The following is a 22,853-nucleotide window of genomic DNA, read 5'->3' as shown; positions in this document are numbered from 1 at the left end:
GTATGTTTTATCAAAATTTATTTTCCTAACAATATAAATATAAATTGATTATAATACATAGATTTAATTCTGATCAATAATTCAATAGAACTAAATCGATTTAAACAAATCGAATCATTTATAGGAGAAATGGAATTCGAAAGCGCGACGGATTATACTTTTTATAAGAACTTATATACCGTAACCGCGTACTTTTTTCTTCTTTCCATTTCCTATAACTGTAAAACATATTTTATATAAGAAAAATAAATAAAGAATTTTAAAAATATAATATAATGATCATATTATAAAAAAAGTTACGTATGAAAAATAATAAGGGTTATTGTATATGTAGATAATTAAGTTAGATCAGAGATCCGAACAAATAGGATTAAGCGTCAATTTAATATGATTACTGGGGTAGTAATGTAGACAATGCTGAGGCTTCTTTTACATTTTGATAAAAATTTATTCGCAGTATTCGTACGTCTATCATAGTTGGTGTTTCAATCTCAGTTCTTTGATAAGTTTCCAAAGTAAGATTTAAGTAGAAAATGGGGAAGGATGATGCAGAAACCATAGCTTTAAAAAAAGAGCTAGAAGATTTGATCAATAGATGCAAGGTTGTATTAGAAAAATGTTTTTAATTAAAATAGAAAAAATTTTAATATCATACCTTGATATCAATTGAAAACTTGTTCTATTGCATACCAGGAAGATCAAAAGAAACAACAAGATACAACTTTGGAGGAAACATGTAGTAGTGTAGCAGATGCTCCAAAAGTTAAATTATCTACTAAAAAATTATTAAAGGGACATATCAATAAAGTAAATTCGGTACATTATAGTGGTGATAGTAGGTCAGTATTGAGTATCGATCTTTTGATCTTTATTCCAAGAAATCAACCGCAACATCTCCAATCTTGAATGATCTAAATAAGAATCTCTTTTTAGACATTGCGTGACTGGTTCACTGGACGGAAAATTAATTATTTGGGATTCATGGACTGGAAACAAAGTCCAAGTAATCCCATTGCGCTCAGCATGGGTAATGTCAGTAGCTTTCGCACCCTCGGGAAATTTCGTTGCTTGTGGTGGTATGGACAATATGTGTACTATCTATGATGTGAACAATCGTGATGCCACAGGATCAGCTAAGATCGTTCGAGAATTATTAGGATACGAAGGTTTTCTCTCATCCTGCAGATTTTTGGAAGATAAAAAAATAATCACTGGATCCGGTGATATGAAAATGTATCCATATCTAAAAAATTAGATATAATAATTTTTTATCAATATTTATTTTTTACTAATTTAAAAATTTCTTTATAGATGTATATGGGATTTGGAAGCAAACAAAAAAACTACAGATTTTTGCGCGCATGCTGGAGATGTGGTTAGTATTAGTTTATCTCCAGATGGAAACACATATGTTACTGGATCGGTAGATCGAACATGTAAATTATGGGATTTAAGAGAAGAGAAAGCAAAACAAACTTTCTTTGGACATGAAGCTGATGTAAACTCTGTTTGTGTTAGTATAGAAAATTTTATTATTTTATTTATTTTATTATTGATTGATATTGAATATCTATATCTATACTATTTGATAAATATAAATACAATTTTAAATTTAATTACTGTTAATTATAATATAATTTTGATAACTTTACTTACCTTATTTGCCTTACTTTTAAAAAATTATGTTCTATTTAGTATCATCCTTCGGGACAAGCTTTTGTAACAGCTTCGGAAGATAAGACAGCGAGATTGTGGGATCTAAGATCGGATCAACAGTTAGCTACCTTTAAACCTCCAAATTCAAATCCCGGATATACATCTTGTGGTTTATCTTTAAGCGGAAGATTCATATTTTGTGGAAGTGATGATAATTCTATTCATATATGGGATACACTAAAGAATCAACATAATGGTAAATATTCAATTGATAAAATAGATATTAGAATTAAGTTTTTTAAAATTAGACTGACTTTACCTTTCATTCAAAGGTGTTTTGACGGGCCACGAAAATCGTGTAACATCGCTTAGCGTTACTGGAAATGGTATGGCTATTGCCTCCTGCTCCTGGGATCAAAATGTTCGAATTTGGGTGTAGAATTATGAAACAAATATTAATACAATATTAAAAAAAAAAAAAAAAAAAAAAAAAAAAAATAATAGAGAAGAAATTAAAACAGAGAAAAATTTTATTTTTTGTTGAAATATTCTTCACTCGAATTTTATGATTCCCGTGAAGTTTTTGATATATGAAAATGATAACTTTATGGAAAAATTATAAAACTTAAAAAAAATTATATTACATATTATATATATTAAATGTTTACTTATATATATTAAATGTTATAAAATGTTATTTTATATAAATGCTTGTAATTTACATTGAAAATTATCAAGATTTCATAGTTGCAAAACAAATAATGATAAAATTGATTGAATGAGTAGTTTGTAAAAGACAGACACATTCGTTTTCTTCCATGTATTATTTGAATGCATTTATAAATAGTGCACATGATATTCACAAAAAGATGCAATTCTAGATAGCGTATTTGAAAATATAGTTATTACATTTCCCGAATATTTTCATTTTTATGGGAATTTTATACCTGAATTCTCTATTGTAGCCTTGTAGTGTGATTTACAACATTATTATTTTATTTCTACATTTTATAGATAACATATCTTTTTATTAATGTTGTGCTTAAAAAAAAAGAGAGAGAGAAATTTTATTAATATTCAAAAATTTGATATTCATTAGGCATAAAACTTGAAAATTACCATGACTTTTTAATGTAGCGACGAACCTTTGGTGCAAATTTTCTCAACATAATCTTTATCACTATAAACCTTGGCCAATAGCTACATTAAACGTTTAACATAATACATATGTATTATGTATTTGATATACATGCTACTGTACTTTAATGAATTGATTATTACAAGTTTGTTTCGATTTACAATTAGTAAATTATACCTGTCTTTAACACTGAACATATTGAATCAAAAACAAAATAATAAAAATCGTAATAGATCTTTATGAAATGATCGTTATTGTTTTTACTGAAGTATTTAACATACTATTCAACGTAAATATACATGGTGGAGATTTGACGGAATAATTCAAGATAAAAAATTGATTTTAAAAAATTATCTTACGTATTAATTAATTAATTACGTATTAATATTAATTATATTACGTATATAATGTTTATGTACATTCGTCAACTTTAAACGAAAGTGTAACAGTCGCATATGAAATGTTTTCTCACTTTCGTATTATATAAATTAAAATCCATCAAGATGAATTAAAAGAGCCATGATAACTGTAGCTCCAGCTTCTTTAGTAGCCCATTTGACAGATTGAAATTGTGAATCATCACTATCTTTACTACCAGAATTGATTGTATATGAGCCAGGCCTTACTAATAATTGAAATGCTGTAGATGCATTTAACTTTTTATTTGATTGAGTATCGATATATCTATAAAAAATAGGAAATGAGAATAATCCACAATTAATTATTGTTATATATAAAAATATTATATATATACTCACGGATATTTTTTGGTAAATTCTTCGGATGCTGCATATTTTATACTAGGAGAGAAAACTACTTGAGGATTTTGATCTTCCATTTTTATATTCATTGTTAAATTACTCAAATCTAATTGTTCTTTTGGCATTAATTCTCCTGTATCCAAAATTAGTCTAAAAACAAAAAATTATAATAATAAAAAGAAAAATAATAAATAAATAAGATATATAAAAAACTTTTTCCGGAATCTTAAATGTATTTTATTTACCTAATTGCGTCCAGACGTATGCCATAAAAAGCAACATGCCATTTATCAATTGTATTTTGTGGAATTTGATTAGCATTAATACTTTGTTTCAAAGGAAATCTGGTCCATCCAATTGGTATAGCAAACTCTGCTGGTGGTTCACCTTTCTTACATATTGCACTATCCCCTTCTACTTTATAACAATTGTTACAATAACATAGTATATCTTCTAAAGAAAAGAATTCATCTGGTAAAACAAGTGATTTTTTTAATCTCATACACGCCTTTAAATATTCACACTTTTTTGTGGATATTATATTTGTTCCAAGAGGAGTGGACGGTAACGATGAATGTAACATAGAAGGTATATTGTAAATAGAGACTGTATTTTGTCCTAAAATTGTATTTCCACTGACAGAATTATCAACAGATACGATGTTATTCCAAGATATATTTGATCGCATTTCGTTGAAACTAGAAGAAACAGTGTTCGAAATTTCAGATGTTGCGTTATTTAATGTATTATGAGAGGAAAATGTCTGAGATGAATTTAACATATTAACAGATGCATTATTTTGATGCAAGGAACTCATATTATTCCCTTGACTATTAGACATTATGCTTTCGTTTATCGCATTATTAGTGTTAGTATTTAAGTTAGTTATGTTACTGGTGCTGTTTGCAGTGCCATTTTTAATATTAATATTAGTTGCGTTATTTATTTCTACATTTGTACATTCATTTCTAATACTCAAATTTTCTGATTGACTATTCAATATCGCACTATTATTTAACTGATTTGAATTATCATAAGATTTGTTTTTAATACTTCGTGTTATATCATGATTTATATCTGAATTCGAATCTAAATTATTACTGTCTGAGATACTGGGCACTGCTTTATTTTCAATATTATTTGCTAAATGCACATTATCATTATTACGCGTTGTATATCCTACAATATCATCATCTTTAACATTTGAATTGCATTGACTCGGCACACTTGGTGAAGTGGAGGAAGATAGATCTGAAGAAGTAGCTGCCATAATATTTTCTTTCTCATGACATTCTAAATCTGCTTTCTCTCTTGAATTTTCTGTATCCTCCAGCTTTGTCTTTATACATTCTACAGATGTGAGGGTATTACTAATAGTAGTAGATGAAAACGGTTCTCCGTTATTTGCAAGAATGGAAATTTGTTCACACTGTCCATATAGATCAAATACAGCATAAACATAAGGTGGTAAATCTGTTGCAGCTACACCTTGATCTATGCCATTGATAATTAAATGTAATCTATTATCGTCATCAATAAATACACCCACTACGGAATTAACATGAAGATTTTCTAAAGCAAGTCCATACTTTGTTTTTACCTAATATTATAAAATTTATTAAATTTATTATATATTTTACATCTTATAACAATTTGATGAATACTTACTCTTATACCATTATGTGATATCCAATCACTACAAATAATCCAAGAATGCTTTTTAAAGCCAAGAGCAGTTAAAGGAAAATTAGCTTTTTCAGGTGAAATGCAAGTTACACCACAATAAATATTAGATACCCATCGTTTGTTCAATTTCTCTATTTTCACTAAAAATGGCTTAGCTTTCATTAAGGGTCGACTAGACATTACCACTCCTTAAAAATATAATATAATATAAAAAATATTACAATTAATAAATCTATATTTATAAGCAATACCTTGATTATAACTTGCAACTCTTCGTGCAATTGTTTTACTTTCAAGTTGAATGTTTCTACCATGATTTTCATGAAATTCATAATTCCAATCATTTTCTCCTGTCAAATGAGCTGCAGATTGTGTCGGCGTAAGTATTGTATCGTTTACTAATTTTCCTTCAGATATATCTATAGATGTGTCCATTCCAGCATCACTATATATATGAAGCAATAATATTATATATTTTCAAATATTAAAAAGATATTTACATTGAATATAATTAATGTACAAACGTACTTTCGCAAAACAGGCGGCATAGGATCTAACAATAATTCCAAAGAATCTTGTAATCTCAAGCTTGCATTTGGAGATACTACATTGTTTTGTTGTTTACTACTTGTTATATTTACAGCCACTGTACTACCAAAAAGATCGATCACAGCATACACCATTTCCGGTATGCCTGATGCCGCTATACCCATGTCCTCTCCATTTATATAAAACTTTAAATTACCTTCATGAGTACGTTTCAATCCAATTTTATCACCAACACGCAGCCATTCCAAACTTGGACAATAATTTATACATAAAACATAACCATTATGTCTTACTTCATTACCTAAATATATAAAATCAAAAAATATAGTAAATGATATAATATTTATTACATTTACTTTATATTATTCTAATATTACCTGTTAAATACCATGCATCTGTTGAAATAGATCCCATACCAGGTACAAGATTCATAGATGTTAACCAATTTCCACTTTCATTTTTTACAACACCTATCCTTAAGCAACCACTCCATTGACGAGCAACTTCTTGAATAGCAATTTCAAAAAGTTCATTATTTTCTAATGGTGTTTCACTTAATAATATAGCATTATTATATTCTCTACACCTAGTTGCTACTGTCCTATCACTATTTAATTGAACATTTAAGCCAACAGATTCATGAAATTTATGCATTATTTCTGTTTGAGCTTGAAGCTGAATTACAGATGTAGGTTGTTGACTAGTACTGTTTTCTGATGGCAAATACTGTTGTGTAATTGGATCTCTACGTTCTGGTTGTACAATTGTAACCTGGTTGTACAATTGTAAATAATTAACATATATATATCATATCTTTTATCATTTTATATTTATAAAAAAGTATAGAATAGTATACCTGAACGCATTGTCCATATAATTCAATCACAGGATAGATATGTGACGGTACACCTGTACAAGCAGGTCCCTGATCTACTCCATCTAAATAATAATGCAAACTACTATCTGAACATCGCATCATACCAATGCGATTACCTTCTACTAATTTATCTAAATCACAAGCATAATTATTTCTTAAAATAACACCATCTCGCATAACGTTAGATCCAGATAACATCCAAGTATCGTGATCAATATCTGTCATAGTAGATGGAAATTCCAATTCATCAGGTCTTATAAGAGTTACACCTAGAAAATATTTTCTAGTATTCTGATAAGCAAAAAAAAAAAAAATATAAATTTTATTTTTAAATATACACCTGCTTCAATTGCTCCTGTCCATCTATCAACCATTTTATCAATTGTCACTTCAAACATTTCGCCATCACGTAGTGCGCGATTTGCGATTACAATGGCTTCGTTGAATTCTCCTAAAGCTCTAGGCCTCAATGCAGTTAATCCATTGTTTATTATTTTTGCATTTTTACTATGTATATGATGAAACCTCAAATCACTATGTAAGAAAAATATTTAATAAGAAATATTTTCAATCATACTTTAAAACTAAATAAAATTTACAAACCTATATAATGTTGTATTGCTAAAACTTGAATTATTTGTGGTAGGGCTATAGAAGTCTGTATTATAAACTATAGTTGCTTGTGCTGCCTGGCCATAAAGATCTATAACACCGTAAACTTTCTCAGGCACGTTCATTGCTGCGGCTCCTTGATCAGCACCGTTTACGTAAAAATGTAACGTTGCGTTTTCTTTTCGCATTACACCTACACGATCTCCGACTTGTAATCTATCAAGATTTTGACCATATTGATCTATTATGGTAGTGCCATTATGCATAACTCCATTTTCTGTCATCATCCATGTGCCGGATCTGCAAGGGACATGACCACCTTCGAGCAATAATATGGGCGATAAACTTAACATAAATTTAACAAAATTTATATATATATGTATACACATATATATATATATATATATATATATATATATATATATATCAATATAAATTGGAAATATTATTTTACATACCTAACATTTGTCATAGTGAAGGGAAATTCTAATTCGGTTGGAGAATGAGTGGTAATTCCTATTTCAATAGATCCTGCCCATTTTGTTACAATTTTATCCAATCTTACTTCGAATAATTCATTTGGTTTTAATGGCCTTGAAGTTAATACAACACCATTGTTGAAATCATCCATTACACTAAAAAAATAATAATATATAGATCTTGTATTATATATATATATATATGTTTCAATAAAATTCTATGTATTTTTATATATTTTTAAATAAATTTTTATTTACTTAGGCCTATGTGCAGTACGTCCATTATTAATTACTTCGACATGCGTACCGCAACAAGAATGAAACATAAGTCTGTCTGGTGGTTCTTCTTCTGTTTCTAAATGATAAAAATATTCAAAAAATTCATCATAATATTATATGATAAATCACAGATATCAAATATTAATATGATATTTTTACCATTTAAGCCTTGCAATTGTAATGTATTTCTTCTAGTAACTAGATTTTGTTCTTCCCTTTCATCACGATCAACAATTGTCACTTTTACTGTCATACCATACAAATCTATAACACCCCATACACCAGCAGGTACTTTAGCAGCAATACCTTGATCCAATCCATTTATTAAATAATGAAGATTTCCATTACTTCGTCTTATCATACCTACTCTATCACCTTCCTAAATAATATTTTTGTTTTATTATATAAATTATTATATTGTTTTAGTATATAAATTACTGTTCATTACTGTATCATCTTATTTTTTATTTTAATTACCCTTAATTCATCTAAATTAAATTCTCCATATTCACGACAAGTGCCCTTTCCATTTACTAAAATTCCACAGCCAGACATCATTGTTGTACCTGATCGCATATTAGTCATTGTGGCTGGAAATTCTAATGCTGTTGGACTGTGCATAGTAACTCCAACTTCTATACTGCCTGACCATTTGTGTACAAGTCTATCAATTCGTACCTATTAAAAAATAGTTATAATAATAATAATATAAATATATAATTTTTTGTGTTAAAAATTATTTTTATTTTTCATTTTCATTGTTTACCTCAAATAATTCATTATCCCGTAATGGTCTGTGTGTCATTACTACTCCATTATTAAATTCATCTAAAGGTCTGCGCCTTTCTGCAGTTCTAGCATTATTAGATAACTTTACAAGTGAGCCAACTCTCTCATGAAATCTCAATCTATCTTCTCTAATGGCAGCAGGACTTGGGTTTTTAGGTAAATTAACATTAACATTAACATTTAAATTGACATTCAAATTAGCGACTAGATTAGTTGTTGAGGAATTAGATGCTTCTCCAAGAGCATAATCATTATTAATTTCAACTTCATCTTTTGGTTCATTACATAAAGCAGAAGCAATTTGAGGATGAGTTATAGTCACTTGTACACAATCACCATACATGTCTATTACTGCAAAAATGCGTTCTGGAATATTGCATACAGCTACTCCTTGAGAAACACCATTAATATAAAATATCAATTCATGCTAGAATTTAAAGAAAAATGATTAATAAATACATATAATGTGTATGTAATATATATGTAATATGTACATATAAAATAATTTATTAAGATACAATTAAAATATAAATATATATTGACTTACATTAGATGTTCTCATTACTCCTAATGTACTTCCTTCTTCTAATTCATTCAAATCCATTCCATACATTTCTACTGTTCTTATACCATCATGCATTATGCCAGAATCAGACATAATCCATGTTCCTTGTCGTAGATTAGTGGCACAAGCTGGTAATTCCATTATTTCTGGATCACATTCTGTTACTCCAATTTCTATACTACCACTCCATGATGTCATCTACATAATATTATAGATAACTCAAGGTGTAAATAATATAATATAAGATAATTAGTAGTTATAATTTTTAATTTAGTTGTAGCATTTTATTGTATACTTATAATTCAATAAAAATAGTTTATTGAATTTTATTTGAATATATTAATTTTAAATAAAAATGTATTAATCACAATTTTGGTAATAAAATATCGAATCTGTAGCAAGTCATTAAAAAAAAAGGTAAAAGCAACAAACAAAGTACGAGCGTTTATAATTTGATTCATCAATGATATATTATATGACAATCTTTAAAAGAAGTATAAAATTTATCTAAATTCTAAATAAATGAATAATAAATTAGAAACTTCAAGTTATCAACATTGTAAACAATGTTTTGACAGATATAAGGATTGGCGATACCAGTACTAGACAAGTTTATAATTTGATACCTTTTTATCAATGCGAATTTCAAAAAGTTCATCATCCTTAAGTGGTTCAGCACTGAGAACCAATCCATAATTATATTCTGAAAAATCCCGTATGGCCGTGCAATTGTTGTTTGTTAAAGTTACACGACGACCGCATCGTTGATGAAACATGTCGACCATTTGTTGTGCACCAACCATCGACATATAACCAAACCATACATTGCCTTCTTCTTTCCACTATCTTTCTATCTTCTTTCAACTAATAACTCTTGTATATTTTCTATCTCTTTTTACCTCATCTTTTTCTTTCTCTATGTTTAGTCATGAACAATGTAATAATTGCAACTATATGAATAAAATAATAATTATGTATACTTGTAATGCTCTTTTAGCATTTTTTTATTGGATAATTATAACTTAAAAAAAACTTATTTTAAAGGATATACAAATATAATAAAAATAAAAAAATTTATAAATATAGGATTAATAATCTATCGCATATATATGTTTCGAGATATCATAATTTAAATTTTGAATTTTGAATAAATTTAATATACAATATATTTTATATTTTATATTTTATATTTAATATATAATATACAGAAATGTAGGATTTTCAAATATGTAAATAAATTTAAGGAAAATAAAAAAAATATATATATTTTATATTCAATCTTCTGTATCTCATAATATACAGTGAATTATAAAAAAAATTAATTTTTTTGTTGAATTGATTTTCGTTTTTTGAAATACAAAACATCGAAATTCATTAATTTTAAAAAAAAATTTTTAAAAAAATCTAAATGTTTAAATGTATGTGTTTTTTTTATTCTATTTTGTTAAAATTAACAAATAATAAATTTGTAATAAATTTATTTGTTCTAAAAATATTCTAAAATATTTCGCTTTAAAAAAATAATTTTATTTCTATGCTATGAGAAATTTAAACTTTTATAACCTTATTTAAATCTAGATTTCTTTTTAGATTTGTGAATTTTCTCCAAATTTATTGTTCTTTAGAAATTAATTTTATTTGATATAATAATGTAAAAATTATTTAACAAAATTTATAAAATACTAACTTAATTGATAAATTATACGACTTATTTGCACTTACATATATCAATACAAAAAAATTTTAAATATTTAAAATGTTTTCTTTTATATTAAATGAATAACATTATTTTATTATATAAGTCATGTTGCAATTTAGTTATCAAAATGAACAGCATAAAACATAAAATATGGTTTGTATTTAAGTCTTATGTAAATTAATTTATTTTGTATATTTAATATAAAATCTTAATATAAAAAAAAAGAAAATTGACATTATTCAAATTTACAGTATGGTATCTGATTTCTTTTATCCTAATATGGGTGGTGTTGAAGAACATATTTTTAATTTATCTCAATGTTTATTAGAACGTGGACATAAAGTTGTAGTGCTTACTCATTCCTATGGTGATAGAATTGGAATACGTTATATGACAAATGGTTTAAAAGTATGTATAATATATAAAAAATATTTAAAAATATTTATCAATTTATTTTCACATTAAAAGTATTTATTTTATTTTTAAGGTATATTATATACCAGTAAAAGTATTTTACAATCAATGTGTTCTTCCCACAATGATTTGTTCTATTCCTCTCATTAGATATATTTATTTAAGAGAAGAAATTCAAATAGTGCATGGTCATTCTGCATTCTCTGCTCTTGCTCATGAAGGAATGTTAATTGGCCGTTTAATGGGATTGAAAGTAAGTCCCTTGAAATTTAAAATATGTAATATTTATATATTATGTTTTTTTTTTTTTACTGGGATTTTAGACTATTTTTACAGATCATTCACTTTTTGGCTTTGCGGATGCATCTGCAATTTTAACAAATAAATTTTTAGAAATATCATTAGCTGATTGCAATCATTGTATATGTGTATCACATACTGGAAAAGAAAATACAGTATTAAGAGCAAAAGTTTTAAAAGAGAAGGTTTCTGTTATTCCAAATGCAGTTGATACGACATTATTTATGCCTGATATTAATAAAAGAGATGATAATTTTAGTGAGTTATTTGTATTTTCATATATATTATGAAATATTAAGATTAAAAAAAGATGCATAATATTATTTGCTATTATTAATTGTAGTTACAATAGTCATTGTATCGCGATTAGTATATCGCAAAGGTGTCGATTTATTAGCTCGCATTATACCCGATCTTTGTAGTCGATACCAAGATGTTCAATTTTTAATTGCTGGAGATGGTCCTAAAAGATGGCTCATAGAAGAAGTACGAGAAAGAAACTTATTACAACATAGAGTTACATTACTTGGAAGTTTGGAACATTCTCAAATTAGACATGTATTAAATAAAGGACATATATTTCTTAATACAAGTTTGACAGAAGCATATTGTATGGCAATCGTTGAAGCTGCGTCATGCGGGTAAAATATTAATTGAAATGTTGACTGTATCCTTAAGAAAATTATTTTTATTAATTTAATAATATAATATTTTTATTTATTATAGTTTACAAGTTGTTTCAACAAAAGTTGGTGGTATACCTGAAGTATTACCTCCTGATTTAATTTATTTAGTAGAACCTACAGTACCTGCTCTTATTGAAGGATTAGAATCTGCTATTACAGATTATAAAAAAGGCAATACTAAATGTCCAATGGAAATGCATAAAAAAATAAGTTTATTTTATAACTGGTTTAATATTACTAAAAGAACAGAAGTAGTATACAATTTAGTAAAACAAGAAAGTAATAAAAATTTAGGTCAACAATTAGTAAGCTATATTCGAAGTGGAGTATTACCTTATTTACTTGTTATATCCTTATGCTACATTATTTTACAAATTTTAGAAATTCTTGTACCTCGGAAGGTAAGTTAAAACATTAAATAATAATAATTCTTATTATTAATTATTAACAAATAAACATTTTTAGTATATTGATATTGCAAAAGAATATACTGAAACTGATGTCATAAATCAAGAAAAAATAAAAGAAAATTAATATTTGATGTACAATATACCAGTTTAGTACTTATGAGTATTATATATAAATACATTCCTATCAGTATGATAGTCATTAATTTTAATTTTAATGTATCTTTTTATATAAGAGATACTACAAATTGTTCATAAGTATACTTTTTAATAAAATTCTTTTTGATAACATATTTTCATATTATATAAATATATATAAAAAACTGCAGTGTTTAAAGTACAAATAAAATTATTAAAAAAGATTAAATTAATTTTTAATAAAAGATTAAATTTTAATAAAATTATATTAATAATATTTCTATTAAATAATATTATTCTATTATTATTATTATTAATTATTCTATTAATATTTCTATTAAAATTATATTATTTTTATTTCTTTATTTTTACAAGAAATAATGCTTCTATAATAATTTATAAAAATTATTTTTAATATTGTTTATAAATTCATATATGTAAAATATATTTCATCAATTATTTTTTTTTTACCTATTGTTTTATTGTATTGTTCTATTGTAATTTTAATCAAATAAAAAATAATTTTAATTAAATAAAAAATTTGTATATTTAAAAAATAAAAAGGGTCAAATTGAAAATATAATAATATTTATTTTATTATGTTGTACGTTAGATACAATAATAATATTAATACAATATCAATGATCTGTTTTCGTCTATTTAATTATCCTTGTATTACTGTACATTTATCTATTTATACATAAATCTTTCATGTAAAGGTCTATGATCTTCTAAGAATACTTTTTGTATTAGAAGAAGATCAATGAACCTTAATTAACAACCATATAATATTAAGAGCGGTCAGATCTGTCACAACATTTTCCGCACTTATAAAACAGAGTATTCGTGCCACTTTGTCCAAATATATTAGTTTAATTAGAAAAAACAAGAAAGAAAAATTAATATTTTTCAAACAGATGCTAAAAGTTTTCTCCTTTAACTCCTTGTTAAAGATGGGACATTTCATGACATGTTTACTTATAATTAAAACTTTACAAAAGATACTGATTTTAGATATTGCATTAATTAAATCTTACATAAAATTCTTTGTTAAATATTTAGATTGACCTCAATATATAAGAAGGCTATGCCGACGAGAGTGAGATCCACACGTAGGCACACGCAGTAATCAATCTGAAATTTTCTTATGTGCTATGTTGTAATTTTTCAAAATCGACAATACATTCCTAACATTACACGAGCTTACTTTCATATTTCTGGTGCAAAACAGGAAAATGGAAGATAGTTTATTTTTTTATACATTGTATAACATGCAATACTATTTTTTTTTTAAATATACCAATGTATTCAAAGTGTTAAGAAAGTACAAGAACTTTTTTTTCACAATGTCACTGCCTTGAAACATACAGTTCTTTTAATATTTTTTATGATTGCTTTATAAACGGAGTAAGGAGCAATTTATTCTAAAATAGTAATTTAATATTCAAATTAATGCTTGCATTCAATCGTTCAGTCAAAATATCGTTAGTTTACTTTTAAAAATAGTCATAAATTGGTTAAAAAAATTTTTTAATGTATCAAACGTAAGATAATTATTTTTTTAAAACATAATAATGAAATATAATCCAAAGCAAAATCGTATCGATATCGTGATGTTGCGATAAAGCAAGAAATCCATAGGATTTATATATCATACTTGGTGCATTCGATACAAGCAAACACCAATGAATCCCATCAACACAGTTCTTGATCGATGTTTCTTTGATCACAAACATACATTTATAATTTATTTTTGCTTGCTGAACACCATCGTGAGCACATATTGCTTTCGACTGCGATGTTTCCGCGTGTACAAGTTATCGATCGGCATAATTTCTTCATTTACGATGAAAGTGAAATATTACAAAATGTATTAATACTATATATGTATATAGTAGTATACATATATATGTATGTGTGTATATATATATATATATCTATTTATTTATATTTATATATATACCGCGTAAATAGAAGATGAGTTTGCTTTGCTTTATGAAGTATCTTTTTTTGAGTAGTATATACAATAGAGTTTTTTTTTCGGAGTGTCTTTCAGTTACATTCGAAAAGGAAATAATGCCACGCTATATCGGTATCTAAGGTTCCCATTAATGATCGAATGAAGGATAGGAAAGGTAAAATCCTTACACGCATAATTATAGAAAAATCTTATACATTTTTAACGAAGTACTCGCGACGGGTTCCTTAGAACTTATTTGGCATTTACAATAAATAAATAACAAACCATGTGTTGGGCCAAGCGTTGCACAATTTCCGTAATATAGTTAGAGTTGTCAGATTTAATTCAAACACCTTCCCCATAATCGCGATCACCTACATTGATACGATCAGGGGCTGCAGTTACACTAAAGCCAAGAATTCTATTATCAACTTTGTACATTTTTCCCTTCTTTGGCTTCTTTGACTTTCCCTGAAAGATCATATTAAGCAGCTTAGGCGCTTGTAAAATATATAATCCATCAGTTCCAGTTTTATCATCTATTTAAGATACCTTTACTTCCTGAAATTCCGTAGGTGCATTAGGATTAACAGCAGGTGCTGGTTTACATAAATCATCCGCTTGTGCTTGAGGTCGTTGGGCCGATCGCCACTTACTACGTTTTTCTAAAAATTGCTTTGCAAATTCTGAACTTTGTTTATTATCACCAAGATAATCTCGAACATATTCTTTTACTTCATACGCAGATTCAATATCTCGCAAAAATCCAACAAATGTAGGGACTGTACACGTAAAATTTTCTCATCAAACCATCTATAAACGAAACAAAAATATATATGTAAAAAAGTCTCTAACTTACTGTCTACAGAGACTTGTAAACCACTCAGAGCTTTGTTGCACCATTGCGTAAAATCATCTGTCTTGGCAGTGTTTTGTTCAAATAATTTCTTTACTAGTTCTTCTTCCCGTTTATTTTTATTTTTATTTGCTTTATTACTTTGCTGTTGTTGCTGATTGGCAGTAGGAGCCTTTGCTGTACTAGTTTGTTTAATAGATTGTTTCGCGGTTGTAGAAGATTTGATTGGTGTGGGATCATCCCAAAAACCACTACTACCACTATTGTTCGACCAAGGTTGACTATTATTAGAGCTACTCGAATTAGCCCAATTCAAACATTGAGATGCAGTACCCCATATTCCAGCATTTTGCAGTACGTTCGTTGATTCTTTTTGTCCTGCCTTTTCTTGACGTTCCCTTTCTTGCTGCTGAAGTGTCAGCAATAACAATTAGCAATATATAATTATCTTTTAACAATTACAATTCTTTCTGTTCCGCTATTATATGAATATATAAATATATAAAATTTCAAAAATAAAAAGATCTCGAAATAATAAGAAATATCAGAATTAACATATGATAATAAAATATTGACAAAGTAATAAGTACCTTTACCTTGGCGATCCGTTCCTGCTCTTCTTGTTGAATTTGAGCGAGACTTTTTACTGGTATAGATTTGGTAGAACTCGTAGTTTTTTCTGCCCATTTAAATTGCAATCTTTTAGAAGAATCAGTTACCGATGCTTCTTGCGCTGCTTCTATGGCTTTCTGCTGTGCTAATTGTTGCTGCATTATTTGTTGAAACCGCTGTTCTTCCTAACCAGATAGTTATAGCTATGAATATATAATTTCTATAAGAATGATAATATTTTCTTAACAATTTGGAAGCATACCGCTTTTTTTTCTCGTTCAAGTCTCTGAATTTCAGCAAGTGAAGCAGCAGGAGTTGCCGGAGTAGGTGCTCGAGGTGCTTGCGCCCATGGTGCTTTACTTCGTTCTTGTAATCTACGAAGTGCATCTGCTTCTCGTCGCCTTTGTTCTGCTCGCCGAGCTTGTTCTTCAACTTCAGCTTGTTTACGTGCTTCTGCTTCTTTTCTATGATAAAAAAAAAAAAAAAATATGTATTATATGTATATATATGTATATATATATATTACTGTTTACTGTTATATATATATATATATATATATATATATATTACTGAATTAATCATGTAATTTTAATAATAATAAAAAATATACCGCATTCTTTCTTCTTCCTGTTTTCTTTGTTCCTCTTCCAATTTTTTTCTTTTTTCTTCTTCTTTTTTCTGTTTTTCTTCTTGTCTTTTAAGTTCTTCTTTTTTTCTTTTTTCCTCTTCTTGTTTTTTTCTTAAATTTTCTTCTTCCTGTTTTCGTTTTTCTTCTCGCTTTTTTTCTTCTTCTTTACGTTTCTTTTCTTCTTTTTTCTTCCTTTCTTCTTCTTGTTTACGTTTCTCTTCTTCTTTTCGTTTTTTTTCTTCTTCTTTTTTCTTTCTTTCTTCATCTTTTCGTTTTGCTTCTTCTTCTTCTTGTTTAGCTTGTTCTTCTTTTTTTCTTTTCGCATTTTCTTCTTCAACTTGACGTTGTAATTCCTCTTGTTTTCGAAGTTCTTCTTTCTTTCTATCTTCTTGTAATCGAAGATTCTGTTCTTCCTATAACATTATAATAATTTTTAACATATTTTATGTGATGAAAGGATTTAATTTTCAAAATCATAATTACCAATATTTGTTGTTCAGTCTTTATTTCTTTAGTGTGCAAATCCCATAATGATGTAGGTAATTGACCAGGAGGAACAGCTGGTATCGGTCCAACCTAAATAATATTATGTTAACTTTATGAAATTATTTATGAAATTATATTTTCCTAAAATTGATAATAACAAATAGTAAGTTTCACATACTTGCGCTAACCAATTCTGTGCATTAAATTGTGGATTTATCTGTGGTGGAGGTTGTGGCCAAACCGTATCAATATGAGATGTTTGTGGATGACCATTTGCGTTAACATTCAGTTGACGTAATAAGGATTTTATGGGATTATCTTCTTGTGTCGCAGTTGGTGTACTTGACTGTTGAATTCCCTGTATATTTTGCATACCACCCATTTGTTGTATAAGTTGTTGTATAGGATCAACTGTAGGTGGATGTGTTGCTGTAGTTGAATGTGGATTTGATGTTAAATGAGTTTCTGGTTGCGTTTTAGCCTAAAAAAAAAAAAATAATAAAATATTTAAATAATCAATATTATCATATTTACTATTATTTGATGAAGTAAATTATTACCTGTTGCATTTGAGTGAAAAGTTGCATAACCGGATTTGAAGCTTGAGATGAAAGATGAGGTACAAATGGATTTGTAGAAATTGGTACCTCTGGAATCTCTGAATCTTGAATAACGCATTGAAAAATCAATTGATTTTGTTCCATAGGACTTAAACTTGCCCAATGTTCAGATTGAGAAAGTTTCGCTATAGCTGACGTTCGCATTTGTCTCAAAAGCAATTGTTGATTTTGTAACAAACGCATATGTTGATACTGCAGCAGAAGAAGGGGATCTTCTATACTAGTTTTTGATAATGCACTCATACCAGCTGGTACAGTGTTAGGAACAGGTGGTATTACCTGATCTGCTAACTAAAAGAAACAAATCTTTTCTCTATATTTTTTTTAAGTTTAAAAAAAAAAAAAAAAAAATTATAAAAGAATAAACATACCTTTAAAGGAGGAATAGGAGGTCCAGGTGTAAATGGTATTCTACCACACATTTTTACTAAATCTCCTAATGTGGTATATCGCTCGTCACAAGTTCTTCTTACCATTAATCCAGCAGTGAAATAACCAGCTTTACACCATTCCGCCATTTCACTTGCTAAGAACGGACCCTGAACTTCACCCTGTGGATCACGGTAAAACCATTTCTCCTGTCCATTTGTAGATGGAACTGTAGAAGGTTGGTTACCAATAGAAGGCGGTATACTGGCTGTTTTTTCCCTATGGTTTTCTTCATCCGCCATCAATTTAGCAACTAATGCATCAGCTTCTTCTTTCATTCTATCCAAATCGTCTTCCGACTTTTGTCTCACATCATTTGTTTCCGTATTATGACCTACTTTTTGAGACTCTATTTGTAATGGAACTTGTTTTTTTGCAGTGACAGAAATAGAATCCATCTTTGTTTCTGTTTCTACATCTTCTTTTTTCTTTTCTTTACTAGGAGATTTATTTGTTTCTGAATCCATAGATGTTATTTTTTCTGTTTCTATTTGCTCTGTACTTGCCACTACTGTATTTCTTTTCTGTGGAGTTTCAGATGATGCTGAAGTTTTAGTAGGAGTACTATCTGTTATTGTAATAGGCAGTTTCCCTGGAGAACTACTTCTCCTTTCTTTATTGACACAATCATTTTTATCATCGAGTGGATGCAAGGACTTCGGTCGTTCTTTGTTTATTGTACTAGTGCTACTATTGGTATTACGACTCGTTATTTGTCCTTGAGTTGAGCTATAGGATAAAGATTTACTACCAGATTTTTTTATATTAGCAGCACTTCCTTCAGAAACACGTCGAGTCCTTGATTCTTGAGTACCACCTGCACTAATCACTCCATCTTCGTCATCATCTGAATACATTCCACCATGGAATGCACCTGAAGCATCAAAACTTCCTCCACTTTCACTAGGATTTTCAGTAGCCCTAAAATAAATTTTGATCATTAAATAACTTATTATCAATAGATATATTCCAACTTATATCATTATATGATTATTAATAAAAAAAATAAAAAAAAATTAAAAAATATTTAAAAAATTACCATTCAGGAAGATTGTCATGATTATTATCATGATTTGATTCCCAAGTACGTGTTGTACGAGGGGGTGGATGATGGCTTGAATCGTGTGTGACTCTATGACTTCCACGATGTTCCCATCTACCACCACTATTCCGTCCTTCTTCGCTATCTCCTTCATTTCTCTCTAATCTATCTCTGTCCATGCTCCCACTTTCACGCCAACTACTTCTGCCTCCTACAAATTAATTATTACACAAACAATATTCTTTATTTAATTAAATAAATAGATTTTGTACTTAAAATTAAATACTTATATACCCCATTTTCGCCAACCATCATCGTCTTCTGTACCACCACGATGACGTCGCCAATTACTTTCCATAAGAGAACTACCACTAGCTCCACGACTTAATTCCTTTCTAGGACTAGTAGAACCATTCCATTCACCTGGATCTGAAGCCCCATTTCTTTCTGACCAACTACGTTCACTTTGAGACCTATCAAATGGGCGATTCCTTCCCTGGATATAAAATATATTTATTAATAAATTGAAAAAAAATATTTTTCTTCTTTTATTTAATGTAAAAGAATATTAACTTTCTTATTCTTATTCTATATTATTATTAAACCATATTATTAAATCATATATATTATATATAATTATATATAATTATATTATATTAATAGATAATTATATTATATATAATTTATCTGTTAAGAAACTGAAAATTAATTTGCTTTTTTAAATTTAATATTCATATCAAAATATTCCATTTATAAAAAATGCAATATATTACATACTTGAAATGATTGACTGTCGATTCGAGATCCATCTCCTGAATCATCAAAACCAACACCACGGGAATAATGAGAGGAATATAAACTACCTCTTCCATTTCTTCCTCGCCCTCCACGATCCACACTTCCACCTCTTCCTCGACCACCATTAGTTATTCCTCCATTCCACATTCGCTAAAAAAAAATTGATAATTGATAGTAATGATAATTAAATATATTTATTTCAAATTTACCAAATAATTTATATTATGAAATATATATATAAATGTATGTATATATGTATATAATATTTAATTAAATTATAAAGAATTTTACTTTATAAATATATCATAATATACAAAAGAATATTTATGAAAATATATAAGAATAAAATAGTGATGATTATATAAAATACACAAAACAGAAGAGTGCCATGAAGAACTGGTACAAGAGCTCCAGTATGTTATATTTTTAGATTCTAATTGATTTCATGATAGTTCTCAGTATAGAATGTGTTAAAAATATATAATTACTAAATAATATATCATAAATTAATTATATATATATATATATATATATATATATATAATATAAATATAATTAAATATATATATATATAATATAAATATAATTAAATATATATATATATATATATAATATATTAACAATTTCACATAAAAGTTATTTATTTTATATGATTACTTAATTATTATAATTAACTATATAAATCATAATATAAATATCAAATTTAAATATGAAAATATATTTAATTAAATACCGTTTCATCTTCTGTCATTTGTATAAGAGCCAAAGGAAGTTGAGTTTTCTCAACATATAATGATGAGAAATTTGTCAATAATTCAGGAGGTTTACAATTACGATCAAATAAAATCAACATTTCTTCTCGCCCATATCTATGTTCAGCTAATTGATAACGTGGAGTAGTTAAACTTGTAGTACCTCCACCACCACCACTATTATTGCAAGTGTCTCCAGATAGATTGCGCAACCTATGTATTCATTATAAAAATTAAAATATAACAAATAAAGCTACAAGATGAATTATATTTTTAAAGAATTAAACAAACCATTCTGGACCAAATTTCATGGAATCCGTCATGATGATCTATTTACTGTAAACATAAAATCATCACACTTTATTATAAAAACATAATTAGATATAAAATTTTAAAAAGATGATTATAATGTTACTTAGTTTCCACTTATTTTTTTCTTAACTTATATGTCAATTATTAAAAAATATATAACAAAAAAATAAAATATAGAAATATATGATTTCTCTTATATGAAATTAGATAGAGAATATGTTCTACATATACAAAAATTAGAAAATATCATCTAGTAGTAAAAAAAGTATGATAATAATCACAGATATATGGTATATACTTGATTGATACAATTATAGAAAATTTTATTGGTAATTTTTACCTGTTGCTAAACGAAAATTAGCAACTATAATAATCAATGATAATTACGAGAGTAATAAATTAAATATTATCATAAAAGATAACTGAGCTATATAAAAAGAATGAAGTAAAAGTGAACGAAGGTAAGAAAGTACGGCAGACGGTTACGGCAAAGTATACGTAAAAAGCTGTGATTCTTTTTAAAATTAACTAACACCAATGATAATCTTGCACGGAAAGACGACGATGCAGAAGAAGGTATTAATGTTCTATGAACATTCCAATCCAGTGAAAATAGTACGCATTTATTTACGACATATTCATGAACAGACCGATTTCCGTGAGCCCAGGTGGCAACATTAACCAAACTTTTTCCGCTAAAGGATGTCATAAAACTCTCCGAATGACAATCTATTTCGACTAAATATAACATTGGTATTGTCAATTATTCATAAAGCAATGAATATGGGAAAAAATCGCGTGATGAACAAAAGAAATACCTCACTGATCTTCTGAAATTACTGAGGACAGCGATACAACACACCAATATGGCTGATGGTTCTTTTTTGGAATAAAGCGCATGCGGAGTTGCTGGTATACCTGTAGTATTAAAAAGTTACTAGCAAATTATGTTGTTTTTCTAGTCACTATCAGCTGAAGAATTTTTTAAATATTTTTATTATCCTTGAATCGACTTTCTATCACTATATAGATAGATTTTTCACTTCCATTCATTAAACATCGTTTTTTATTTTTAACAAACAGAATTTTCGCGATGATCTCTTGTGTATTTAAAAAAATTTAGATTTTCAAAATTAAATGCTATAAATTGCTAATAACAATATTGATTATAATATTGACATTAAATATTATAATATAATATAATATAAATATAATATAAATTGCAACACAATATTGACATTAAATTACAATATAATATTAATACAAAAGTTTAAAATATAATATTATGTTTAAATTTTTCAATCATATTAATTCTATTATATA

The 22,853-nt window shown here is 27.4% G+C and overlaps 4 protein-coding genes across 9 annotated transcripts; 2 read left to right on the top strand and 2 right to left on the bottom strand.

Annotated features, from left to right (window-relative positions):
* Positions 1-293: 293 nt before the first annotated feature.
* On the top strand, positions 294-2,154 carry LOC122717336 (guanine nucleotide-binding protein subunit beta-2). The gene is made up of 6 exons (XM_043941318.1): positions 294-602; positions 694-839; positions 934-1,233; positions 1,312-1,513; positions 1,696-1,912; positions 1,989-2,154. The coding sequence occupies exons 1-6, from the start codon at positions 534-536 to the stop codon at positions 2,093-2,095; spliced, it is 1,041 nt and encodes a 346-aa protein (XP_043797253.1). The 5' UTR covers positions 294-533; the 3' UTR covers positions 2,096-2,154.
* A 140-nt stretch (positions 2,155-2,294) lies between these two features.
* LOC122717334 (neuralized-like protein 4) lies at positions 2,295-10,218 on the bottom strand. 2 transcript variants are annotated; one of them, XR_006347204.1, is made up of 18 exons: positions 10,018-10,218; positions 9,374-9,589; positions 8,804-9,253; positions 8,515-8,715; positions 8,197-8,416; positions 8,017-8,113; positions 7,738-7,914; positions 7,271-7,579; positions 7,008-7,201; positions 6,647-6,936; positions 6,168-6,561; positions 5,770-6,091; positions 5,493-5,686; positions 5,224-5,429; positions 3,801-5,155; positions 3,553-3,705; positions 2,776-3,478; positions 2,295-2,697 (listed from the first exon to the last, which is right to left on the bottom strand). XR_006347204.1 is itself a non-coding variant. In XM_043941315.1 (17 exons), exons 1-17 carry the CDS (start codon positions 10,198-10,200, stop codon positions 3,283-3,285), a joined length of 5,157 nt encoding a protein of 1,718 aa, XP_043797250.1. In that variant the 5' UTR covers positions 10,201-10,218; the 3' UTR covers positions 2,295-3,282. The 2 variants fall into 2 exon arrangements, 1 of the variants encoding a protein (XP_043797250.1); XM_043941315.1 differs by having other exon boundaries at positions 2,295-3,478.
* An 834-nt stretch (positions 10,219-11,052) lies between these two features.
* Positions 11,053-13,190, top strand: LOC122717117 (phosphatidylinositol N-acetylglucosaminyltransferase subunit A). Its single transcript, XM_043940867.1, has 7 exons — positions 11,053-11,243; positions 11,342-11,498; positions 11,578-11,757; positions 11,828-12,062; positions 12,148-12,445; positions 12,531-12,891; positions 12,956-13,190. Exons 1-7 carry the CDS (start codon positions 11,167-11,169, stop codon positions 13,022-13,024), a joined length of 1,377 nt encoding a protein of 458 aa, XP_043796802.1. The 5' UTR covers positions 11,053-11,166; the 3' UTR covers positions 13,025-13,190.
* A 416-nt stretch (positions 13,191-13,606) lies between these two features.
* LOC122717153 (GIGYF family protein Gyf) lies at positions 13,607-22,759 on the bottom strand. Of its 5 annotated transcripts, none has more exons than XM_043940939.1 (16): positions 22,349-22,759; positions 21,510-21,554; positions 21,200-21,431; positions 20,446-20,616; positions 19,963-20,164; positions 19,666-19,879; positions 18,569-19,547; positions 18,138-18,488; positions 17,756-18,058; positions 17,575-17,667; positions 17,074-17,504; positions 16,726-16,927; positions 16,442-16,648; positions 15,855-16,260; positions 15,548-15,777; positions 13,607-15,466 (listed from the first exon to the last, which is right to left on the bottom strand). In XM_043940939.1, the coding sequence occupies exons 2-16, from the start codon at positions 21,539-21,541 to the stop codon at positions 15,341-15,343; spliced, it is 4,179 nt and encodes a 1,392-aa protein (XP_043796874.1). In that variant the 5' UTR covers positions 21,542-21,554; positions 22,349-22,759; the 3' UTR covers positions 13,607-15,340. The 5 variants fall into 5 exon arrangements, with proteins under 5 accessions (XP_043796874.1, XP_043796876.1, XP_043796877.1 ...); XM_043940941.1 differs by having other exon boundaries at positions 15,855-16,257; XM_043940942.1 differs by having other exon boundaries at positions 16,448-16,648.
* Positions 22,760-22,853: the final 94 nt, after the last annotated feature.

The sequence above is a fragment of the Apis laboriosa genome, unplaced genomic scaffold (genome assembly GCF_014066325.1).
Source record: "Apis laboriosa isolate Shangri-la unplaced genomic scaffold, ASM1406632v1 scaffold4_cov146, whole genome shotgun sequence".
Taxonomy (NCBI): Eukaryota; Metazoa; Arthropoda; class Insecta; order Hymenoptera; family Apidae; genus Apis; species Apis laboriosa.
The sequence above is the reverse complement of the archived record's forward strand: the minus strand, read 5'-3'. Positions and strand labels throughout refer to the sequence as shown.

Excerpts from the sequence above, each read along its gene's own strand:
- LOC122717336 (XM_043941318.1), top strand. The coding sequence starts at position 534 with ATGGGGAAGGATGATGCAGAAACCATAGCTTTAAAAAAAGAGCTAGAA. Across the intron at positions 603-693 it reads ATTTGATCAATAGATGCAAG|GAAGATCAAAAGAAACAACA; the intron begins GTTGTATTAGAA and ends ATTGCATACCAG. Across the intron at positions 840-933 it reads CATTATAGTGGTGATAGTAG|ACATTGCGTGACTGGTTCAC; the intron begins GTCAGTATTGAG and ends ATCTCTTTTTAG.
- LOC122717334 (XM_043941315.1), bottom strand. The coding sequence starts at position 10,200 with ATGTCGATGGTTGGTGCACAACAAATGGTCGACATGTTTCATCAACGA. Across the intron at positions 9,590-10,017 it reads AAATTCGCATTGATAAAAAG|ATGACATCATGGAGTGGTAG; the intron begins GTATCAAATTAT and ends AATATTATGTAG. Across the intron at positions 9,254-9,373 it reads GAGTAATGAGAACATCTAAT|CATGAATTGATATTTTATAT; the intron begins GTAAGTCAATAT and ends TTTAAATTCTAG.
- LOC122717117 (XM_043940867.1), top strand. The coding sequence starts at position 11,167 with ATGAATAACATTATTTTATTATATAAGTCATGTTGCAATTTAGTTATC. Across the intron at positions 11,244-11,341 it reads AGCATAAAACATAAAATATG|TATGGTATCTGATTTCTTTT; the intron begins GTTTGTATTTAA and ends TCAAATTTACAG. Across the intron at positions 11,758-11,827 it reads GCCGTTTAATGGGATTGAAA|ACTATTTTTACAGATCATTC; the intron begins GTAAGTCCCTTG and ends CTGGGATTTTAG.
- LOC122717153 (XM_043940939.1), bottom strand. The coding sequence starts at position 21,541 with ATGACGGATTCCATGAAATTTGGTCCAGAATG. Across the intron at positions 19,880-19,962 it reads TGATGGTTGGCGAAAATGGG|GAGGCAGAAGTAGTTGGCGT; the intron begins GTATATAAGTAT and ends ATTAATTTGTAG. Across the intron at positions 15,467-15,547 it reads CGGAATTTCAGGAAGTAAAG|GGAAAGTCAAAGAAGCCAAA; the intron begins GTATCTTAAATA and ends ATGATCTTTCAG.